Consider the following 25582-nt stretch of genomic DNA (forward strand, 5'->3'; position numbering starts at 1 on the left):
TCTCTAATAGCAAGATGTTTTTAAGTTTGTTTTTTTTAAATAAATATAAGACTGTGATACTCAGTGCTTATTCCCGACTAAAAAGAGTCATTTAGCTGTTAAAAACACCCAATATGTATGAAGCAAGTTTCAGGCATTGGGTCATGTACATTCTGTTCAGACATAAATAATTGCAATCATAAGAAAACAGCTTTCATTTGTGAAGAAACCCTATGATCTTACAATGTATACATGAGTATATATTTAAGGATAATTTTACAACTCAAGAATAAAGAGTCTCTCTCCTCTCTAAAGCACCAGAACAGAATGGAGCAGATATTTCCCTGGAGACTGTAGCTATTGGACAATAATTGTTTGCTTGGCTCCTTGAGGTCTCCTTGTATTATATATAGGACTAAGGAGCTAATATAATTCTCTTCCAAATGAAGATGTATAGGCCTATGTCTTAGTCCTAGTTTTGCTACCAGACGTATGAATGCTCTTAGGTAAGTTACTTACTTCAGTACCCTGCTTAAAAAAAAAAAAAAAAAAAAAAAAAAGGAATTGGATTAAACTATCTTTTTAACTCTTCCTAGAACTTCCTAGTTCTAAGGTCTATGACTTCTATATACATGATACCCCAGTCAAGCAGTCAAACACTGTCAACCTTCAGGAACAAACTATGAGCCTAAAAAGAATTTGCGAAGCCTGCAACTGTGAGTGAGTGGAAATAACAAAAAGAAAAAAAGAGTTGAAGTTTAAGAAGACACATTGTGATTGGCTGTCACTCTCATTGGATGATGATGGCTCTAAAACCTAAGCCCTGATACCCTAAAGTCATAAAATTTGGAGGAAGTGGTAAGAAAGGGAGAAAAGAGACAGCAAACGGGAAAAGGGGAAAAAAAAAAAAGAAGAGAGGAAAGAAATCAATAAGCAGCCAATCTCTGTGATGGTAGAGATTAAGGGAAGCATCAGAAATGGTGAGTAGGAAAAAGAGACAGAGGGGAAATGGAGCAGAAGGAGCAGAAAGAAAAAGGAGGAACCGACACTTGCAGGAACGTGAGGGCAATGGGGTCCATGCAGTAGAAGTGGAAGCTGAGTCTCTTTCACCTCGATAGACCAGGACCCAGCTTTCTTATATTGCAAGAGGCTGGAGTCCGGGCTGTTAGTGACGACCCCCATGCAACGAGCTTAGATCATGTTCAATCCATTCTGTTCATCAGATGAGTGCAAAACATCGTTAAAATGTTTTCATCTCTAAAATGTTTCCAAAAGAGCCTTGGAACTGACCTTTGGATCATGGGGAACCTTATTCATCCAAGTTAACTGAGATCCTCCCTGGTGCATGGAGTGGGTTCATACACAGATTTACATGGATGATTTATAAATAGATATAAAGACCTTCATACTTGAGGGCCTAGAACAAAGCTCAAGCCATAAAGAAATCAAATACATTCTGCCCTTCTTTCTATTCTCTTTCTACTTGGATTTCTTGGGAATTCACATTTATGTGGGCTGACGATGTAAATCCAGCCGTGGGCTTAAAGAAAACCAAGAAGTGAGCAAAAATTAAATCTGCAGATTTCTCTCCATTTTTTTTTCCCTGCGTGTTATTTTCATAGGAATCTGTGTCTTCTGGAAAACTCCAAACAAAAAGCTTAAGTCATTTAGGTCGACTGGAGATATTAGCACCATGTAAATTTCCAATAATTATTAGTAATAATTCTGGGAAACAGAAAGATGATAACAACAAAAACGATAGCCCACACATTGGGGCGCCTGAGTGGCTCAGTTGGTTAAGCATCTGCCTTTGGCTCGGGTCATGATCCCAGGGTGCTGGGATCGAGTCCTGCATTGGGCTCCCTGCTCAGCCGGGAGTCTGCTTCTCCCTCTGCCTGCAGCTCCCCTTGCTTGTGTGCGCACGCTCGCTCTCTCTCTAACAAGTACATAAAATCTTAAAAAAAACAAAAGCACACCAAATTGATGTGTACTTTATTAAAATGTGGGAACATAAACTACAAATGTGCCAAGGTGATATTTCCCTGAAAACAGTAAAAGCATATTTATCTATAGGAGATGATGCGGGATGGTATTTCGCACACGCGCTCCCCCTCACACGTTCCTGTGTCCCTTACCCAGCCCAAACAGCTTGGGCCTCCCACCTCCTCTAACGACAGGAAATGGCCGTTGAAGCTGAACACAGGTAAACAAAAGAATGAAATTCTTAGGCTACATGTTTTGAAATCTTACTTCGAATTAAGAAAATCTAGGTTTCTAAGAACTCCAGGCAACAAACTGAAGCCATAACTAAGGGATCTGGACTAATTCATAATCAGTCACGTTTTAGCTTCTATTATTTTACTAGGGTTCAATCTTCAGATCCTTCAGGGCTGGATTGGATGGCATATGATAGAAAACTGAAGATGGGGCCGAAAGCCAAAAAGGTATATTCTTTGACATTAAAAAAGCATTTAGAAGGTAGCTCTTATTTTCAGCTCCATTTTCACCCTCAAGCTCTCCTTGTCATCCAAGATTGCCACTGGCCTTTCAGCCACTGTGTCCACTGTCCAGGCGGCAAAGGGAGGAAGCGCCAAGGCGCGGCTCAGAGTGAGTCAGCACCTTGAAGAGCCTTCCTGGAAGTCACACAGCACTTTCCTTTACTCTGAATTTAGTCTTATGGCCATAACTAGCTTCAAGGGGAGCTGCAAAATATAATTTTTATTCTAGATAGTAATGTACCCAGGTAAAAATTACTAAGAAATTACTTACTAAGAAAAATTTATTAAGAAAGGAGGTTAAATGGAAATTAGGTAAACACCTAGTGACCTCTACCACCACTAGCTTTTCTCTTTCCCGGGGACATAATATTCTCTGGGCAGGGGAGGGGGCGACGAAAGGGATTTTAGAGGAGATAATTTTGGGAGAGAGACAGCAGAGCCTGGAGATAAGCACAACCAACCTGAAAGGACCAAGTGCACAAAAGCAAAGGTGGTATTCAGAGACCTTCCCCTCCCTGAGGGGGCCCCGGGACCCTCCAGTGGGCCCCAAGAAATAGCATAGGAACAGAATCTATGCTCTCCCACGATCCAGGCTCCGTACGAGTGAGCACTGTATCTCACCAGTGCGGAAGAACTGTGTTAGTCAGTCTGCCCACTGGTTTCTGACTAGGTCTCCCAATGGCTGCTGTTAGTGTACCAGAAAGAGCGTGCTCCTCTAGGCCCTGAGGCTTGCCATGATCTGGGTGGGCAGTGTCCCTTACAGGGGCTCTGGACATTCAGAATTCCCCTGAAACAGAAATTATGACACTAAACATCAAGATGGGTCCTGTGATCATAGGTTTGGTTTGGTTTTGAGTTTTTAAATGTATATTCATAGACACACAAATAAGTCTTTTCCAGAATCCAAAGGAGGAGTTGAAATTTCTCTAGCAACACCATCTGTATTCATTTCACATAACTCAATATTTACTGAGCTTCTAATAAGCAAGTTTCTACCCTCAGAAAACTTCCAATCTAGTAGTGGGGACAATAAAAGCACATTTAAAACTGTAACATGAAGTACAGAATATACTAGGAAAAAAGCAAGGAAGGGGTGCCTGGGTGGCTCAGTCGGTAAGCATCTGGCTTTGGCTCAGGTCATGATCCCAGGGTCCTGGGATCGAGCCCCACATCGGGCTCCTTACTCAGTCGGGAGTCTGCTTCTCTCTGTCTCTCTGTCTCTCTGTCTCTCTCTGTCAAATAAATAAATAAAATCTTTAAAAAAAGAAAAGCAGGAAGAAAAAGCAGAAGAAGAAAAAGGAAGAACTAACCTCAACTGAGTCCTACTATGGGTCTAACACCATGCTAGGTGCATTTGTAACATTATTTAATCCACTGACAAGTCTAAGGGGTAAGGAAGTGGGATCATTCTCATTTCCATATGGGAAAATTAAAGCTTGCTACAAGAATTTAGACCAAACAACAATTACTGATCAAACAGTTTATAGAGGGAAACATTCTGAAAACAGAAAAAAGATCAATAGATAGTTGGCAGAAGAATGGACAAGAGGAAAGGACATTTCAGGAAGAAGGATGAGCCTGAATATACACAGAAGAAAAAATAAGAAGTATTAACCAGTTTAGGTAGGTCAAAAGGATATGTAGAAGATAAGTGGAAGATAAAACCAGAAAACAATGCTTTGTGGTCAAATTGAGAAGATATTTGAAAATAGCAGAGTGAAGAGTTTACAACTCACCCAGTAGGAAATGGGAGTGATAGGGTTACCTGAGGAAGATTTGCCTAGTCCAGATCTACGAAGTCTTTTCCACAATTCCAAAAGCAAAAGTTCTAAAAATCAAAAATGCAGGACGTTGTTTTGGTTCTTTTTTGATACTCTGCCTGGAGGCAAAAGCCAATCTTATCTGAACTCATTTGGCATTAAAGTTTAACATCAACAATACAAGACCATTTATACTTTTTATTTATCCTGCTTAAAGTGAATATTCATACACTTCACTGCAGAAAAACAAGATTTGACTACAGGACATTACCCCAGTCCCCATTAGGGAGACTTTGTAACATAAAGTATCTTCTCCACATTACCTTTCTAAAACTCCAACAATGGAAAAGAAAAATCTGCATTCTGAAACACATCTGACCCCAAGTTTTATATGAGGGATTATCAATGTATCGGATGGGTCAGGGGGAGAACAGAGATGAGCATACTAGATTGGAGACTTCCAATAGTCCTGGCCAGAAAAAAAAAGAACCTGACATACAGTGTATCCGTGAGAATGGAAAAGATGGGAGAATATAAGAATCAGTAGGATCTAGATTTGGCAGCTAATTGGATGCAAAGAAGTGAGGAAGAAGTCAATGGAAAATCCAAGATTAATCGTGGGAGCCCAGTGACAGTTTTGGTAACAATATCAACAACAAAAATGGGATCATTTGTTTTAATCATAGTGGATTTAAGGTGTTGGCAGGACATCTAGGTTGTAACATCAGGCAGTTAGAAATGGGTGTGTAGAGTTCAGGGGAGAAGTCAGGATCTGAGGGGTAAACTTGAGCCACAGCCACAGAAAGATGATATGCAAATGGATAAAATTCCCAAGTAACAAAGAAGTGAAAAACTCCATGCATGGAAATTTGGAAATCACTAGCACTTTGCAACACAGCTTTCCTAGTTGCAATAAAGGTCTATTGCTAAAGATTAGCAGAGGCTAATCTTCCCCCCGTGATGGAGAAACAGGATTGTCAAACACATCAGCAAAAAACTAGGTTGGAGTTCACAAAAAAAGGAATACAATTCCAGAATTCCCTCCTAATAATACCTCATAACAATGAACTGAGCAAACACAAGTTTAGAGCTCTAGAAAGATGTCCCAAAGCAGGTGAGTTCACTTTAAAAAAAAAAAAAATCAATATACATCTCTGAGTCTACATTTTTTATACTCCCAGGCTAGTAGAAACGTAGCTTTTTGTGGAATTTATTACTGTGGCCAGTTCTGACTCAAGCGGAGCCATTCAGGCCAAAGAAAACTACAGTTTGTCAAGTTAACTTGTTTTGTAAACGGTATCTTTCTTACCAATGCTACTACAGATTCATATCGGTCTTTAATGTTTTGTAGCCTTGGTACATGGTAAGAAGAGACCACAGTGAGTTAAGCAGCTATGAACTGAAAGCCACATTCCTCTCCTCCAAAAGCAAAGCTACGGATGGCTTCTTGAGAGGTGTGTTGGCTAATTGTATGTGTCAACTTGGCTGCACCACATTGCCTGCATATTTGGCCAGACATCATTCTGGGTAGTCCTGTGAGGGTGAGATTTGCATTTAAATCGGGGGACTTTAAGAAAGCAGATTGCCCTCCATACTGTGGGTGGACCTCATCCAGTCATTGAAAATGGGAATAGAACAAAAGGCTGACCTCCCCCAAGCAAGAGGGAATCCTGGCAGGAGACTGCCTACAGACTTCAGCTGCATCACTGGCTCGTCCCTGGGGCTCCACGCTGACGGCCTTCGACACAAACTACAACATCCGCCCTTACTAAGTCTCAGCCTGCCAGCTCATTCCGCAGATTTGGGGTTTGCCAGCCTCCATGAGCCAATTCCTTAAAATAAGTCAATATATATACCCCATTGGCTCTGTTTCTCTGGAGAACCCTGACTACTCCAAGAGGGACGGAAGGAGAAAAGCAACATCACTTCAGGTGATCTGAAGAAATTGAAATCTATGATCCAGGTTGTTTGGAAAAAAAGCAATCTAGTCCCAAACCAAATGGTGGAAAGCAAACTGACTTAGGCATTAGATTGGCTGAAATGACAAAGTGATCAAAAATGAAGATTCCATTCCCCAACTTTTCTCATTTCTTGATCATTTTTGTACATCACAGGCAGTTTTACCATCTGTAGACATTTTTGTCTGTCATAATATGGGGGAATTGCTCCTATTTTTAATCTGTTTATTTCAAATTCATTTTTCTGTCCTACGCATTCTATAGCAGTGACACTGGAAATGCAGTTTTTCGTTTATCAAATTCAGACATCCGTGCATCAACTGACAAATTAAGCTATCGTACCACAATTCCAAAATTGTTAACATCTTCATCCTATATAGCTCTATGTGTACAAGTATTTGAATGTTGCATTTTCCCTTTTGTATAAAAATAAGTGGAAAATAGCAAATTAAGCGGTCAAAAATAATTCTCACAAGCAGAAGGCTCATAAAGTTAGCGTACCTGAAGTAAGACGGAGACCATTTGGCATGTGAAGGCAGGTGTACGGCTTCTGTTGCAGCAGCAATCTTCGCTCAGCTGAAGCCATTTCAAACAGGCCATGTGCCTTCAGGCCTCGGGTCTTCTGCACTTTAGAGTTCCTACTGCCTGGAACTCTCTGCTGCCTACTTTTCCCCGGCTTGGTCCCTTTCATTCAGGTATTGGTTCAAAGCTTAGAGAAGATTGCCCTAACAACTCTACTTAAAATAGCCTATCCTTCTGCACCTGCCTTCCAAATTTTCTATGTGGCTGAGCCAAGCTTTAAGATTGGAGAAATTGCTATTACTTACAAAGATTTAAGAATTACCTTCAATATTTTTCTTATTTACTAAAAATACTGTAAAAACTCTGGCATTTTTAAAAGCCAAGCCCACCTTTATAGAAGAAAAAATATAGAAATATACAATAAAGTAAGAGTAGAGCTTAATGAATGACTCCAAGGAAATGTCTGAGAAATGAGCACCTGGTCAGGAAGTAGAACATAGCCATCTCCCCCTGCAGAAAAAACCCCCCAAAAAAGTCTTTATATGCAACCTCAACCACAATTCCATTCTTCCCCCCTACAGGTAACTGCCACGCTGACTTGATGCAAGATCAAGCTCAAGCAAGTCCTGAAGGCTCAGGCAAGCTACATGATCAAGTGGCTCAGATGCCTATAGCAACTCTTTGCTTGTCTTTTAGTTTTAGCGGGTGAGTATGCATCTGTAATTGAGTGTCATTTGCCTGCTTTTGAACTTTTAGAATTATATGGTACATGTTCTTTTGTGTTTACTTCATTTGTGCAATCTTGCTTTTATAAAAGGAATCCACGTTGTTCTATGTGGTTATACTTCACTCACTGAGGTTGCTCTATCGTATTCCATTGCCATGAGTATACCACAATTTACTTATCCATTGTGTTGATGGATGTTTGGGTTGCTTCATTTGGGCTAGTAAAAATAATATTGTTATGGACATTCTTGTAGGGGTAACCTCACACATTTATGCACATGTTTCTGTGAGGTATATACCTAGAAGCGGAAATGCTAGGTTATAGGATATGGAATTGTCAGTTTTTCTAGATTGTATCAAACTGTTTGTTCGAAGTAGTTGGGTCAATATATACTCCTGCCAAGGGTATGTCAGTGTTGGTCTTGCTTCACCTCTTTGTCCACTCTTGTTATTATCCAACTTTTAAATTTTAGCTCGCCTAGTGGGTAGCTAGTGGTATCATTGTGGTTTTAATTTGCATTCCCCCTGATTACTAATGACATTGAGCAACTTTGCATACTGTTTTGGCCATTTGCATGTTTTCAGTTGTGAGGTATCTATTCAAGATTCTTTTGTCCATTTTTCTATCGGGTTGTGTATTTGTTAATATTCTGGAAATGAGCCCTGTATCAACTAAATGTTAAATGCCTTTTCCCATACTGTGGCTTACCCTTCCATGATCTTTAATGATATCTTTTGATGAACAGAAGTGTTTTATTTTAATGGAGTCCAATTTACCAATCTTTCCCATCAAGATGTTACTTTTGTGTCCTGTTTAACACTAGGATCTGAAGGTCAAGAAAATATGCTTCTGTATTTTCTTCTAAAATATTTTTGTCTTTCACATTTTGGTCTCTAATCCATCTGGAATTAATCTTGGTTATGATGTTAGGTAGGAGCAAAATTTAATTTTTTTTCTCCATCATTCCAGGACCATGTTCTGTCCTTTCCAAGTGCGATTCCTATAACATCCCCACTTAACTCACCAGTTGGGCTTGGCAGAAGCAGATGGGTCTCAGAGAATGGCTGTAGAATATCAAATTTAGGTAGGTAATTGACTCCAATCATAATTGCTATTCCAGATGTGGTCTTATCCTGCAGCAAATCAACATAGCCCTGAGTACTTGGTATCCAGCTCTGGATCTGGCAAATGCTTTTTCTCGATATCAATTTGTAAAGCCCACTAGAAGCAGTCTGTTTTTACCTAGCAAATACAGCCTGACACTTTTACTTCATGACTATATTTTACTTTGGGACTATGTCAGCTCTCTGGCTCTGGGTCATAATTCAGTATTCAAGGACTTCGTTCATTTTAACATCCCTCTGAACATCAGGCCGATTAGACCTGGTGAACAGAAAGTAGCAAGTACTCTAAATACCTTATCCAAAAGAGGGAGATAAAAACCCATAAAAATTCAGAAGCCCATCAGCATGATGAAGTTTTTGGGGCTCCAGTGTTTCCAGGTATATGCCAGGATATCCCATGTTGCTTCCCCTTATACGTCTGCCACTAAAGTACAATGCTTTCTAGGCATCTTTGGATCCTGGAGGCGATATATTTTGTATTTGAATGTGATTTTCTGCCCCATTTGATGATTAACCCATGGAGTTGCCTGTTCTGAGTGGGGCCCAGAGCAAGAAAAGGCTACAGATCCCAATTGCAGTACGAGCTGCCTTGCTGTGTGGACCTTGCAACCCAGAAGACCCAGTGAAGGTCAACGTAGTTATGGCCTGTGGTGATGCTATGTAGAGCCCCTCACAAGCACAATTGAACTTGGGGTTTTAAATCAAAGCCATGCTCTCTTTTACGTATAATTATCAGTCTCTTGAAAAAGAGCTCCTAGCTTGTTCCTAGATCTTGGATGAGATTGAACACTTGACTGTGGAATACCAACTGACCATGTGACCCGAGCTACCTATATCATGAAATGGGTATTATTTCATCCATGAAATCTTGAGTATGTACAATGAAGTGATGTGTACAAGATCAAGCTCAAGCAGGTCCTGAAGGCTCAGGCAAGCTACATCATCAAGTGGCTCAGATGCCTATAGCAACTATTGCACAGCTTCTTCTTGGTGTCATGGGGAGTACTCATAACTTGTTAACTGAGGAAGAAAGAACTCAGGCATGGGATATGGATGGTTCTTCAAAATATGCTTCAGCAATTACCATTCCAGTCTACAGTGTCTCTGAAAGGTGAAAGTGAAATCTTCTCAGTGGGCAGAACTTTGAGCAGTACTTCTGGCCGTCTACTTTGTCTAGGTAAAGAAATGTCCATGGTGTAGATCTACAGTATTTCATGGGCAGTGACTAATGGATTGGCCAGGAAATCAGTCACTTTGAAAGAATGAGATCAGAAGACTAATGACAAGGAGATCTGGGGCAGAGATATGTGAATGGACCCCTCGGGATGAGCACAAAATATGAGGATATTTGTGTCCCATGTGATGTTTATCAAAGGGCAACCACTGTGGAGAAAGCCTTCATTGATCAAATGGACAGGTTGACTCATTCTGTAGACATCAGTCCCTCTCTTTCCCCAGTGCTTGCTCAGTGGGCTCTTCTACAAAGCAAATATGGCAGCAGGGATGGAAGTTATACATGGGCTCAGCAACATAAAATTTCTCTCACCAATATTGACCTTGCTGTTATCACTGCCAAGAGCCTAACCTGCTATGAACAGAGATCAATGCTGAGCCACCAGTAGGGCCTCACTTCCTGGGAGATACCAGCTGCCTAGTGGCTAATCACATTGGATCTCTTCTCTAGTGGAAGGGCCAGCAATTTGTCTTCATAAAATACTTATTTTGGATATGAATTCCTATAATACTACCAACCACAATATTATAGACATTGTGAGAGCACAATATAGCTTTTTTTTTTTTGAAGATTTTATTTATTTATTTGACACAGAGAGAGAGACAGCTAGAGAGGGAACACAAGCAGGGGGAGTGGGAGAGGGAGAAGCAGCCTCCCGGCTGAGCAGGGAGCCCGATGCGGGGCTCGATCCCAGGACCCTGGGATCATGACCTGAGCCGAAGGCAGATGCTTAACGACTGAGCCACCCAGGCGCCCCCACAATATAACTTCTAAGTGAAATATTTATTTCACAATAAAAGAAATGTAGCAATGGGCTCATGACTATGAAATTCATAGGTCTTTCCATGTACCAAATCACCCAGAAGTTGACTAGCTTTATAAAGTAACATAATGACCTACAAAAGACTGTTATTTGGCCAGCTGGGAGACAAAACTCTGAAAGGTTGAGGTGCTATCATACAAGATAAAAAAAAGTACTTTGAATCAGTGATCAGTATAAGATGTATTTGTCCCACTGCCAGAATACAAGGGTCCAGAAATCAAGGAATAACAATAGGATGGATTTCTGTCCATATTATATTTAATAATCCACTCACAGAATTTTTTATTCCCATCTCTGTAAACTTGGGCTATGCTGGTTTGGCAGTCTTAGTTCCCATGGAAAGAATGTTTCTAGCAGGGCACACAAAATGGTTCAAATGAATTAGAAGTTGAGATTGACACTTGAATATATTAGGCTCCTTATGATACTAAACCAACAAGCAAAGAAAGAGGTTCCCATAATGGCTGGGGTGATTGATCCTGATTATTACAGCAAAATTGGGTTACTGATACACAATGAGGTCAACAAGAACTATGTCAGGAGCCCAGGGAATTCTCTGTTGGGTTGCCTCTTAATATTTCTTGTTCAATAGTCACAGTTAATAAGCAACTCAACTACTGAGGAGTTAGATCCTTCCAAAATGAAGTTTTGGCCACCATACTAGGTAGAGAGCCTTGACCAGTGAAAGTACCGACCAAAAGCAAAGAATGGAGTAGAGGAAGAAGTTATAAATATCAGCTGTAGTTTCATGACCAGTTATAGAAATAAGTACCAAAGTACTCATGAAAATTTGTTTCATTGCTTGTTCTGTATATCTTTGTATATATTAACTATTTTTCCTTCCCTCTTCCCTCAAGTTCTTCCCTTTCCCTCCCTCAAGTTATATAAGAGATGGTGGTGGTGGTGAACTTTACAGTTTCATCTTTAGTTTACAGAATATCCAGGGGGAATTGTGGAATTGTAACTGAACTAGAATTAACACCAGTGAGTATAATAGTAACTGATGGGACTTTAGTTCTCCCCCTTTGGGAGAAAAGGTGAAAATCTCTTCATTTGTACAAAAAATAGTTAAATCTGCATGGATGGAAGCATAATAATTGTACAGAAATTTAAATATGGGTAGGGAGTATGTGGGAATGCTTAATAGCTAAAAGGGAAGATTGTGCTGGTTACTTGCTATAGGTACTCGGGTCTCTCACCTCTCACTTCACACACACACACACACTCTCTCTCTCTCTCTCTCTCATCCTCCTATATTCTGTGGTTCTTCTGGGTTGGGATATTCAAACTAGATTTCCCAGACTTCTTTGCCAGGTGGATTCCTGTTGGGTTTGGTCAATAGGAGGAACTGCTGGAAGATCTGAAAGCAGCACAGGTACCAGCACTGTGATAGTTGTTGGCATTTGCTGTAGTGGTACCAAGTGGCAATTCCAACAGACAAAAGATAGTACCTATCAGCAGCTTTAGCTCTGGTCCGGGCAGCACCATGTGAGCAGATCTGGGACCGATTACAACAGCAGGTACACACTCTTGGCAATTTCTGAACTCTGACGGCATCACCCTCCCCTCTTTTTCTTTTCTGTCATCCAGTCCCATTCCTTTTCCTTTTTGCTCTTCCAGCTTTCTAACCAATTCCTGTTTTAAATTCAGTTTGAAATACCTAAGCTGGTTTCTAATTTCCTAATTGGGCTTTAACTCATTAACCAGTCCTTTCATTTTTATATTTTTCAGTTCTAGAATTTGTTTGTTTTGTTTTTTTGTTTTGTTGTTTTTCAAATACAAATATACCATATCACCTTTTACAGTTTCTAATACCAGTTCCAAGTTTGGCTTTTGTCTACTAGAACATACTAAGCATAACTGTTCCATGATCTATGTCTAATAATTCCAGCATGTAGCGTCCCTGTGGGTCTATTTCTATTGTCTATTATTTCTGTTGTTTCTCCCTGATAGTATCTTGTCTCTTCATGAGTCCAATTATCTCTGATTATTTGCGGGATATTGAATTTTAAAATTACTCATAGATAAAATTTGACACCTAGGATAATGTTATCTTCCTCCAAAGATTTGGAGGATATGGGAGCATTAGAATCATGGACTACTTTAATCCAAATTCAAAGTTTAAGACTTTCTGGACCTAACAGAATCCTCAAAGTTTAGCTATAGTACTAGGACAATTAGTTTATTTACATTTCAGTCTTACTCTTACAGTGTAGTCCTTCAGGGGTCCCAGCCCTTGGCCTCACCTCTTCTTTCTTCCAGAAGTCCTAATTATCTTTTCATAAGTACCTCAGGCTGAAAAGAAAGCATCAGAGTTTGAGACAAAAATATCAATGGAAACAATTCTCTTCTTCTAAAGTTAATAAAATACCAAAAAGACTCTTAAAGACTTTTTGCATATAATTTTAAATTTTCTTTTATTCAGAGATGGTCAAATTAAATTTATATAAGTCTCTAACACTGTCAAGGTTAGTTTTGCATTCTGATGTGTATATTTGTGAAAGACTCAGATGTAAACATCCAAGAAAGTAATCATAACCAATACTTTTTAAACATAATTTTAGCAAATAGAAATTTAATTAATTTGGAGAAAGTCACTACCAACATTCAGTTTTGCCTGATTCAAGTTCTTCTCTAGGGGTAGAGGGTCAAATCTGAAGACAAAAGTTTGGAGGAGAACCACAAAGCATGGTATGGAAAACACCTGAGCAGAGAAGATTCAAGGTAAAATAAAGGACTAGCAGTTCTGTTGTGATAAAATTCAGACCAGCCCCCTACTACTTCTACTATGACAGCCTCGATGGCAGTAACTTTTAATCTCCTTGCTTAGTAAATCAAATGAAGCAGTAATAATGACCAGCCCCAAATTTTCAAGCCTATTTTCAGTTTAGCATACCAGTAGCCTAGCTTCTCCTTGCCATATGCTGTTCCCATAGAACAACCTAACTACATTTACCAGTTCTCCAAGAAAAAATCATAAACACCCTGGAATGAGGTAAAAGGAACCAAAAATCCTCTCATTAGAACCCCATAAGATGATCAATAGGTAGGTATAATTTAATTATAAGGGTGCCTGAAAGTGAGACAATCAGATTGAACCACCATGATCCCAGAGAAGCACTGTCAAGAAACACTACCCACATGCTGCAACTTTTCCTCACTTATGTCTCCCATCAGTTATGATTTTATAATGATACCACTGTACTTCACAGATTGCAAGGAGAGGGATTTACGTGGCCTCTCCTCCATCACTTGGCCCCTTATTTTGGAAGCACAGTTGGCTTTATGAACACAAATATCCTTTCTCAAACATAAATGCCTCCTTACACTTTTGTTACAGATTGTAATACAAGCTTTCATTTTATGGCTTCTTCTCTCCTTGGGTCATAATAAATATATTTTAAGATTATCACACTTTAACAGATTTCCTAAGAAATAAAAAATAGTATCTCTATATCATTTCCTCCATCCAACAAGTCAAGTTCATTTTATGTGAAACATTTCTCCCCTTGTAAAACCAGAAGGTAAGTTTTCCCAAAAACTATTTTAAGGCACACCTGGGTGGCTCAGTTGGCTAAGCATCTGACTCTTGATTTTGGCTCAGGTCATGATCTTAGGGTCGTGACATCAAGCCCCACGTTGGGCTCTTACGCTGAGCATGGAGCCTGCTTAAGATTCTCTCTCTCCCTCTCCATCTGCCCCCGCAAAAAATAATAAGAATTTTCATTTAAATTAACTCTCTAATCCTACAACTAACAAGTACCATGCTATCTAGGACCCCAAAGAAAGTGATCAAAAATCACATTCTATAGAACTTCTTTGGTTTGTATTTAAACTAACAGTTTATGCACTTTCACAAGGAAATCAGTGTTATATTTTTCTTAACATTCAACTTAAAACATCAGACATAATAAGCTGAATGGGGGAAAATCGTGATCAAATGCTAAAAATGTAAACATGAAAACAAATCTTTAAAAAAAAAATTCATTTAATTACAAGAAAATTGGCCAGAAAATTGCACAGTTCCAAACAAATCCTCTATATAATCACAAGGGCTCATTTACCATCATCATTTTATATTTATCTTTCAATAACATTCCATCTATTGAACCTAGTCTTTACTGGCAAAAATTAGAATACATGGGTGTTTTTACTGTTTAATAGTCCATAAACAAAATGGGCTTTTTTTTCCTGAAGTTAGAATGGTGTCTATCATTTTGCTTCAGAGAAACTTTAAAATTGTTTTCTTATGAGGATTTCAATTAGCCATTCCCCAAACCCACTGTAAAACACAAAACAAAACAAAACACCACTGCTGTCTTACTAAGAGATTCCTGTCTTTCATTTCATTTTACCAGCCCGAGCACAAATTCAGAGAAAAGCTTCTTAAGTCCTGCAGTTTCAAATTCCTTTTGTAACTCATCCAACGATGAATACTCTTTGACTTCAAATGCCAGAAACCTGCATTATACAAGAGAAACTCATGAATATGCCTAGATTTGTCAGAGTATAATTATCGATTCAGTTACTTTTCCATCTGCAATAGTACTAAATTATACCTTTTGTGTTCTGTCTGTACTTTTGTTTCAAACAGTACACTCATCATTTTCTCTTTGCATTTCTTTCCACTTGAGTCCACATCTACTCTGGAGGTTTTCTGAAGAATCAGGTACTCCTAAATGATAAATCAGTACATTAAATACATATCTTACTCTGAATCTCCAAGTCCTAGTTTTAAAGGAGCCAAGAACCTGCAGGCTTATTTTCCTGCCTAGAGTACTCTCTTTCTGAATCCAGCAGTAAGAGGGCTACAGTGTCTTCCTATACTAGGCAGCAGAATGTGCTGGTAGAAGGTTTAAATCTGGACTTCGAGGCCTCCTAGATCTGATTCCAGGCTAAGCCCTCTGTGCCTCAGGAACCTACTCCACAAAATGGTACTCAGAACGGCACCTACCTTACGGGAAGCTGTGATGACTAAATGAGTTAATATATGCAAAGTGCTCAGAGGTCAGCCTGGCACACATTGCTATGGCACAATTAATAGTACCAGCTAGTGGCAGTATTATGACTACTTCTGTGTCTGAAAGAACTTAACAGGCACACAGCACTGACCATTCCAAATTGGATGGCATCTATAAATATGTACCTGAAATTCTCAATCCTGATATATAATCTTAAAAAATTTAACAGAGATATTTACATTAAATGGCACTTTAGGGAAAGCTCATAAAAAGGAAAAAACTCTTTAAATAAAAAGTATTAATTTTGCACATTAGCAAAGTTCTAGTCATATGAATAAGTACTTATTAATTAATTGATGGATCCAATCTGAGTAGCAACATCTGCAAAACAGCTGCACTTAGCCTAACATTCCTGAGCTGGCTTAAAGAAAAATCTGAGCCTTTTAGGGAAATATGAACAAGGAAATTAATTTGTATTCATTTTGTCAGCCAGGAGTTTACCCAAAATGTCAAATTTTATAGATATACTATAGATCACCTTGCAATATCTGGTTCTTTGGTCAGACCTCAAACCAAGATTTAAATTAAACTTTAATTATTTGTGGTATCTATATGCTACAACGCCAGCACTAATCTGGTGAACCAAATAAGTACTGTGATAAGCGCTCATCCTGAAAAAGCTAGGTAGTTATTCTACAAATCTTTCAGATTATAGGTTGTGCAAGCTAAGTCTGTTTTGAATAAATTCAATTGTAAGTATTCTTGACCCAACCCATTTGAAAGCATAAACCTATTAAGTGATTTGTAGCGCTTTCAAGATTTAAAATATTAATAAGCAGCTTTCCTCGTCTGGTCCCACATAAAACAGGTTAGATGAGTTGAGCATGCGAACTTGGAGAATCTGAAGAAGATGATGATTTTGAAAGCAGCTGCTGAGACAAGTCAGGTGGAAAGCAAAAGTTAGGTAGGAGGTGGGTGACAAGCTGACAGCCTAAGGAAGCTACTACTTCCACTAACACTAAATCCTGGTTACGAGGGACCAGCTCCGCTTTCCAGGTGTTACAGAAGCCAAATTAAAGTGTCAGGATGTGTTTTTAACTGCCAAAAAGTTAAAACTTTTACACACTACCCACAAACAGACACCTTGCTGTGCCTGAGGGATGAGATACAAATATGCACAAACTTTTAGTGCACATTTACAAAGTCGAGGCGCAAAGCTAATTAGAGAAACAAACATTCACACACCACAGAGATTTTTTTTTAATGACCTATCCCTTTCATTATGTGGAATAATTTTTAAGATATAATTTACTTATTCTTCAAGCTTTGCAAGTTTGTAGTTGTAACTAGGAAATAGAGACATTCTTTAAAAAATGGAGACCCATTAACATCTTAATGATTAATCTGTCCCATTGTCACAAAACACACTTACAGACACACCATTTTAGCAGAAAATAGCCAAATTCATATTCAACATTAAACTTTTTGGCACCTTGATATTGCTTCTGTCTCCTTGTAGTAAAATCAGTATTATTTTACCCAGGAACATCAGTCTTCCTGTCAGCTTTAAATCGGAAGCCCACTTCTCAACAGTTTTGACATATTTGGTCTTTGCTCTCATGTGATCTAAATGCACAAGAGTTAGCCACAGTCCATCATCCACAATCGTGCCTGTTGCAGAAGTACACTTTGCACTGCCACTTCCAGTGTCTGGTTGGTTGAGGACGTGCCTGAGATTCTGCTGAATCCAGAGAACCAGCCCGTGAACCATAGGTTCCGACAAAAGGTTCTCTGCTTGCTTAAGTAACTTCTCTTTCACAGTCACGGACTGGGCCCGGGTCAGGTGTTCGGAGTGAACCGAGATACCAGGTAGACACGAAGGGTAATTGAGTGGCAAATGGAACACCAATTCTAAAGGTACATCCGCACCCGTAAGTCCTTCAGCTTTTGTGAGGATTCTGAACACGGTCCCATCTGTCTCTGGAAAGCATCCAAAAATAATGATTAGCTATACATAATTCGATTTGAATGGCACACTAAGAAGTTAAAATTTTCGTTTCCGATGTCAATTTATGTTTCATGAGAAAACTGGAGTTACTTTACAAAGGAGACACATAATCCCAAGAGAGCCCTGATTTACAGATTATCTCCTTCAACCATACACATATACTCATGGATTCCTGTATCCCAGCACCCAGGGCTTCTGTGGCATTTACATTCGCCATTGCCCCATTTTTATTCAGGTTTACCAGAACGGCTTCTCATCACACGATTTTTTTCTACCCTCACTTAGTTCTAATTCTGGAAACTCAAAATAAACTCACATGAACATTCAGAGAAAGAGTGTTGCCTATCTATAAAATCAGTGATTAATTTAAAAGTTACACAGTGCGTCCAAGGAAGGTCATCGTGTTGCAAAACCAAGTCAAAGCAAACACTGGAATGCTGTGTGGCTGCAGGGCCCGAGAAACTGATGACTGTGCATGAGACAGTAACTGCCTGGCCCCGCTCTTTTCTGACTTCAAATGTATTAGTATCAGTGTAACATGAAGGTAGCAGGATGAACTAAAATGGGACGGACATCAATTCAGCCCTCTCTGGCTCCACGAGGAGGAGGAGGGAAGCACACACAGGCTAGGAGATAAAACACTGCTCCCTTTCAGATTTGCTCGACTTCACCCCTCTGATGTGTTCCACACCGCTTCACCCCACTTTTCAAAAAGTTGATAAAACGTCAGGCTGATTCATTCTGCAGGGGGCAGAAGCACACAGATCAGAAGAGCAGAGTAGAACAGAACTGGGTGCAGACGAATCTCTTTGAAGCTAACTTGCCTCTCTCTACCCCTACTTCTTTCACCACACGCCCTTGTTCCATCCTCCTTCACGAGAGAGGCAGGCAAACCTTCCTCATTTTCATACCTGGATTGCTGCTCAATAGCCTCAACAACTGGAACCTGACTGTGTCCCCCTTGAAAGAACCAAACAGAACATTAATATGGCTGTCTAGCCATCTGATTCCATTTATATAAAAGCTCTTGTTACAGATGTTGATTCACACGGGACCAAACACATATGCTACAAAAAGGTTTTTGTTGTTGTTGTTTTAATAGACTCTTTGGTATCAGATGCAAAGTACTACTATTTTAAGACACCACCCTGAAACACAGATAGCAACCATTATGAAGACCATATTAAAATGATACAACTAAAATGTGTTTACATGAGTAAAATGGGTACTGTATAAAGAAAAATTTTCCAGACCTAACTTAGTACATTCCTCTACAATCCATCATGTTTCTCAAAACCCTTCTTTCTTCCACCCAGTTCCTTATTTTTTTAATATTTTATTATTAAATAGGGTCCCTATATGTCAGTTAGATCAGTACACTTCACTATGTGAAATGGGCACCATAAATACCTACAGACAACATATGACCAATAGACTGAATAAACTCTCCAGAAATCCTTTAGGGAGCCCACTTTCTCCTTCATAGGGGAGGCATAACTTCTGAAGAACTTCATATATTCATATTATTCATCATTCAACAAACATCACATCTCTAAAATCTGTCTTATGGTTCCCATGGTACTTTGAACTTATTTCGTGGTACTTTCATACCAGAACTATTATGGTTGAACCTAATGAACTATTTTCTTCACCACTGGAATATCTCAAAATCTTCTTTTTAGACAACAACCAAGAAATAATTTTACAAGTTATAAGAAACTTTTAAATTTTACAGTTAAACAGTCTGAGCACTAGCTTGTAACCATGGGGCTCACAGGTACAGAAGTCCTTGCTACCTGTGATAGGCTAAAAAATGGCCCCAAAATGTGTATGTGCTAATCCCCAGAACATGGCAAAAGAGCCTTTGCAGATGTGATTAGGTTAAGGATCCTGAGATGGGCCCTAAACGTAATCACAAGTGTCCTTATAAGAGCAAGGCAGAGGGAAACTGTACCACAAAAGGCAATGTAATCAGTGAAGTCAGATGCCACGCTATTGGCTTTGAAGATAGAGGACCATGAGCGAAGGGGTGCAAGAATTCAGCTCTAGAAGCTGGAAAAGGCAAAGAAGTGGATTCTGCCCCTAGAGCCTCCAGAGGGAACACAGCCCTGCTGACCACATGCTTTCAGCCTGGTGAAGCTGATTTCAGACTTCTGACCTCCAGCACTACAAGAGAAAGAATGTGTGTTATTTTAAGCCACCACATTTTTGGAAATTTGTTATAGTAGCCACAGGAAACTAATATAGTACTTGTGTCCACAAGGCAAGCTTTTCCCTTCAAGCAAGAATCCCTTTCTGATCAAAACTCTGAAACCCACAGTGTTCTCCAATCTCTGCCATATAAGTACCCACCTATTCCTCCCCAGTGCAGGTAACCAACTGACAGAAACAGGCAGTCCAGGGAGAAAGTATGAAAATGCTATTGAGCTGGCCTTTCAAATCCTGACGAATTTGTATTTTTCTCTCTTAGTGATTTTCTGGTCCTAGTCAGCAAATAGAAAACAAGGGAGAGGGACACCTGGGTGGCTCAGTTGGTTGGGCGTTCAGCTCTTGATTTCAACTCAGGTCATGATCTCAGGGGGGTGGGATCAAGCCCTGTGTTGGGCTCCGTGCTGGGTGTGGAGCCTGCTTGGGACTCTCTCTCTCCCTCTCTCCACCTCACGTTCTCTCTCTCTCAAAAAAAAAAAAAAAAGCAATGGGAGAAATCTTTACTTTTGCCTTAGAAAATTGTAAAATTATTAGTTATATGGTTAGAAGAAAAGTTGCTTTGATTTTTTCAAGAATTGGGAAGGATTAACATCCTTCCTAATTGGTCTTCTCAGAGACAGCGACTCCCTGCCCATTCCCCCCCACACACAGACACACACATACTGGGGCTGCAAACTAAAATTACACAAAACGATGTTATCTCTATAGGAAAATGAAAAGCCCAACAACAACCCCACTCTGCTGATATTTACTGTGGTAATAAAATTATACATTCTTTTAAAAACTCATTTTCTCCCTAAAACTCCAGAAGTATGTATATTACCCTGCTTTCACATCTGCTTTAGTTTGTACATGCAATTAAACCGGCTCTCTCTCACATCAGAATTTTTCATATAACCACATGTACCGTCAATCTGATTTTTTCATTAAAAAAAAGATACACAAAAAAACAAAGTTGCCTCTATCTGCTTTAAGACTATTAACAGCTTAGAAAGAGTGATTAACAGAAAAATAATCTGCTCTAAATCTCATGCTAATCTTTGCCCCTCCCTGACCTCAAAAAACTCATTAAGTTTAATTCACAAATTCATCATTGTCAATAAACATCTATGCCCCAGAAAACTTATGCTTGCCCTAGAAAACTAAAATTTTCCTAAGTTCCAAGACTATTTTAATCCAAAGATCCTACCAAAAGATGTAGGCCTTGCCTCTGGTTGAAATTCACATAAAAATTCCCTAGTTGTTTTTTTTTTTTTAAGTCACCCTGCCTTATAATAAGTGTATCAATTTCATAAATAAAACACTAACTAAAATAGGTTTCAGACCTTGTTCTTCCCTATAAGTACATGAAAGAAATTATACACCTAACAACACACCAAACAACAAAGTTTCAAACTAGAGAAACTGAACTGAACCCCAAATTCCACAGCAGTGTTATTTTTAAGGATTTCCCCTATTTCATAGTCACACAATAGGAACTTAATGAATGCTGTCCAATAACAGAAGACATTGGAAAATGTAAACAATTTAATAGAATGAGTTCTTCAAGATTTATTTAGAGCCCATTAAGAAGCCATATACAACTGACTTTCCTTTTACTTGCTTTTTTTTTTTTCTCAATTTTTAGATATCCTCAAAGTAAGCCTTTGTTCAGAAAACCAAGAAGCAGCACCCAATCCCCTCTTGTACTTCCTTGCATGGGGCTTTCTTTCCTCTTCCTCCTGGGCAGCTCGCCACAAGTATGCATCCACTCGTGCTTGTTTTTATGCTACGGCTGGATTTTTATATGTGTTTAAAATGTGGTTAGAGAAAAAAAGCAAAAGGAAAACTAAAAATAAGTGAAGCTAAAAGTGGCAATCCCATCCTTTAGAAGTCAAGTTCAAGGCTGAATTGGTTTTACAGAGGTGAGCACAGTACTGACAATCAGCAGGAAACAGAGCTGAGCAGATTTAGAGGGGTCAGTGGGTGACAGTGATGATTCATTTTGCAAGAGGGCCCAATCCAATCTGAACATGAGTGTTAGCAGAAGACAAAAATTCACGCTGAAGCTACTGTGCAAACATATTATATGATATTGAGTCTTATATACCTCCCATTTTACAACTTTTTGATCCACAAGATAATTTCCAGAAATACGACTCCACATAGAATGAGCACTAACGACAGCAATATAATCTGTGACCCTTAACTATCTCATCAGGAAAATAAGGATTTATAACAATATCAATTTCATCTATCTGATAGGTGTGCACACATATGAATACCCACACACTCCCCTTCAAAATTACTCAGAACATAAGTTGGGTGAGACGCATCTCCTTTCTCTGGGTGCTCATTATTGCTCTTTCACAAGTGTTATCCTTGCTAAGAATTCTTTTCCTCATGCAGCAGCCCCATCTCTATCTAAGTGTCCATACACTCTGGTGTCTGGTGGTTACTTAACCAGCCTGAGCATCCGTTAACTTCTCTATAAAACAAAGCTAAGAGTACCCCTCACCAAGTAAGATGCATTTGAAGTATGAGGTACATGGAAGGTGACCCCATTAAACCTGGCACCTGGCCTGACTGCACTGTACGGGGAGGGGTAGAATATTTCTGATTTGGTCTACCCACAGCACTCCATAATAGACAGCAGTGTGGGGGTTTACATCATTTGCACCCGTAAGAGATAGTTATACCTGATGCCTCTTACTATGAGCTTACTATAACCACTGTAACGAGGCCATGTGCTTAAGTCCCCTGAAATTCCCAGCACAAATTAGCCCAACCTAACTGATTCCAATTAGTCAGGCTCTTCACTCTTATGGTTGACCCTTGGGTTGGCAGCCTAACCCTTCCTGGGCAACCTCATACCAGAAGTGCAATCCCACCCACAATGTCCCACAGTGTTCTCCTGATTCCAGGGGCAACAAGAAGCAGCATTATTTGCAGGGAGGCCAGAATGGAACTGATGGTGTTAAGAATGTTCTGGTATCAATCTTGTATCCTCCAACCCAGGCTGACAGTGACCGTGAGAACGACAGGCAGCAGCCCGCTGTATGTTTACTGTGGTCTATTAAAGAAGGCCTTACCTTACCCTTAATTCCCAGTTGTGAACATCAAACATCCCTATTTCAATCACTGAATTGTTCTATTCTCCAATGAACCTTTCAGCAACAAAATGTCCTAAGTTGTTACACTGAATTCTTTTATAATTCAATTACTTATTGATGCCAGAATGCTGAATTAAATTAATTAGGAGGCATGGCTTGAAAGTCATGCTCAATTTAACAGCAGATAAAGGGTTCACAGTGTTCTCGCTATTAAGAAACTGCTCTCTTTCTTTCTATGCTTACTTTTTTACGTTTTCTCTGACCCATCAGCAGTATCTTATGCACAGCAATGTACTCATGACCGGGCTCACTACCACTCCATCCTTTTTAAGGCGTGATGGGAAATCATATGTTCATTTTTCCAGGATATTTCAACTGAGCCATTATGAAAGAATTTAGAAAAACTGATGATCTCCTAAACAGCCTGCCTCAGGCAGAAGTAATTATCAGTAGAGACATGGAGACAGTGAGTAAGATGATGAAGAATTACGAATGCTATCCAATCAGAAGGGGGGGGGGGTGACAAGAAAACACTAAAAATAAATTATTTCATATGGATTGTCAACGATAGCTTCTATATAAGATGCAAGACAGGCTAGGCACTGAAAAGGAAGCAGCTCCATTACCCGAATTGGTTCACAGTGCCAGGTTCAGAACAGTGGTCACATGACCACAGGTGATGCAAGGAAGAACACATGAAAAGGCCCAGCTCTGGCTTCCTGTGTGAATAAGCAACCAAATGATACCATGAAACTCATCTTAGTCCTAGATGGTTTTCTCACAACACCCAGAATATTTTTAGACTACTTTCTTAAAGGTCAACCAATTTATGGTCAGAAAGGCAATTTTAATAGTTGCTGAAACATAACAGAAGGCTAAATCCCATGCCAAAAAATTTACATAATGTATTTAAAAGCTAAGTGAAAATTGAAAGTGCAGTTCTGGTTTATACTTAATAGAAGTCACAGACAGGGACAGAATAAGTTTTGATAACTATTATCAAAAAATAGCCAAAAGAACCTTTCTAGACTAAGTTCCCAGAGGACATGGGCGGTGTCTTTGAAACCCTGTCAGTGTTTACAGGGAATCAGTACACGTGAGTTAGATCAACGCGCCCCCAAGAGCCTCTAGTTGACAGCCACCTTTCAGCGGACTAGAAAAACGCAAAAGAAGAACTATCAACTAGGAAACCTCACTGAGAAAAGGTTCGGATAGAGCACTGGGCCAATTCAAAGATTCATTCAACAAACATTTACTAACTACCATATGCCTGGCACTGTCCTAGGTGCACGGAGTTTTGTGGTTACGTAACAGACAGGGTCCCCGCCCACCTGCAACTTGGCACACTCAATGCCCAGAGAGTTAAAACTGTGGTTGAGTGCCCTGAAGGAATAATGCACAGAGCTTACAACGGGCAAAATGCAATTTGGGGCAGTTGGGTTTAAACGGGGGGTGTCAGGACAGGCCTCTTTTCAAGGTGAGACCTGAAGTCAACACTGGCGGCCCGGGAAGCCGGGTGGAGCGCGTTCCGGGACCAGGGCTGCGGGCGCGCAGGGCCCGGCGCTTGGCCCGTGGCAGCGGGGCGGGCGCCGGCCGGAGGGGCGCGGAAGGCGGGGGCCGCCGGCGAGCCGCACCGGCCTGGGCGCTGCGGTCTCCGTCCCCTGCGGAGCGCCGCCACACGGTTCACGTTGGAGGGGGTCGCCTCACTCTCCCGCCTGCTCCCACACATCTCCAGTCCCGGTGCGTGTCGTTCCATCCTTCAACCAGCCGGGTCCGCGAGGGGGGCCCCGGGGCAGGGAGCCCAGTGCCGGTGGTGGGGAGGAAGGATGCCCGGCCCCTCCCTCGCGGGGGTAGTCACCTGAGCGACTCAGCACTTCCCACTCGTCGGGCCCGCAGAAAATCGCTGCCAGGGCCGAGAGCTCCTCCCGGGCGGGCTCCGCCATGGCTGCCCCGATGCCGCCGCCGCACCTCCCCTTCCGCCGCCGCCGCCACCGCCCCTACCGGCCCGGAGCGGCGCGGCCGGGCGGCCACTGGGGGGCGCCCCGCGTCTCCCCCGCGCACCGCCCCGGGCGGGGACGGGAGCCTAGGAGTCCGCCCAGCAGCTCCTGCTTGCAGACTCGGGACGCCCGAAATCCCCCAACTTTAGCCCAGGCTCTGAACACTCACCATTCCCGCCCAGACTTGGCCCTGGACTGCCGGGGTGGACAGACTGGAAGAAAGGAACTTGACGGTTAGGAAGACAAAAACAAGCAGGAAAGTGACCAGTGAGGAGGTGAGCCCTGGTCCGGCTCAGAACTGAACTAGGTGTTGGGGACCTTGCAGTTAGCAGGAGATACTCTGTCCCGATGAAGCTGTTAGTGACTCTGGCAGTGTGAGACACCCGGAAAAGGCCCAGGGCAGTAACAAGCCCAGATGCTGAGCTGTGACTGGCGCTGGGACTCTGGACCAGGGCCGGATTCCTGAGACCTCTTTCTCTTAACCCAGCAAAAGCCTAGGACCTGCAGGTCCTGCCATTCTAAGGATGTTACTGGGGTGGCTCTGGACCTTGTGGGGAGCTATGCGCCAGCAACGTCTTAACCTTCCCCATTTGTCTCCTGCCTTCACAGGGGGCAGCCCAGACTCCTTGGCCTTGGGGAGTACATCAAGTGTGTAAACGTAGCAAACTCTAGCTTTTCAATATTACTCATT

The 25582-nt window shown here is 40.8% G+C and overlaps 1 protein-coding gene across 2 annotated transcripts; it reads right to left on the minus strand.

Moving 5' to 3' along the window:
• Positions 1-12786: 12786 nt before the first annotated feature.
• RWDD3 (RWD domain containing 3) lies at positions 12787-24905 on the minus strand. Of its 2 annotated transcripts, XM_078072727.1 has the most exons (5): positions 24753-24905; positions 17079-17566; positions 15185-15300; positions 14950-15086; positions 12787-12920 (listed from the first exon to the last, which is right to left on the minus strand). In XM_078072727.1, the coding sequence occupies exons 1-4, from the start codon at positions 24835-24837 to the stop codon at positions 14972-14974; spliced, it is 804 nt and encodes a 267-aa protein (XP_077928853.1). In that variant the 5' UTR covers positions 24838-24905; the 3' UTR covers positions 12787-12920; positions 14950-14971. The 2 variants fall into 2 exon arrangements, with proteins under 2 accessions (XP_077928853.1, XP_035978562.1); XM_036122669.2 differs by lacking the exon at positions 12787-12920 and having other exon boundaries at positions 14596-15086.
• Between the last annotated feature and the right edge of the window lie 677 nt (positions 24906-25582).

The sequence above is a fragment of the Halichoerus grypus genome, chromosome 5 (genome assembly GCF_964656455.1).
Source record: "Halichoerus grypus chromosome 5, mHalGry1.hap1.1, whole genome shotgun sequence".
In the NCBI taxonomy this organism is placed as follows: domain Eukaryota; kingdom Metazoa; phylum Chordata; class Mammalia; order Carnivora; family Phocidae; genus Halichoerus; species Halichoerus grypus.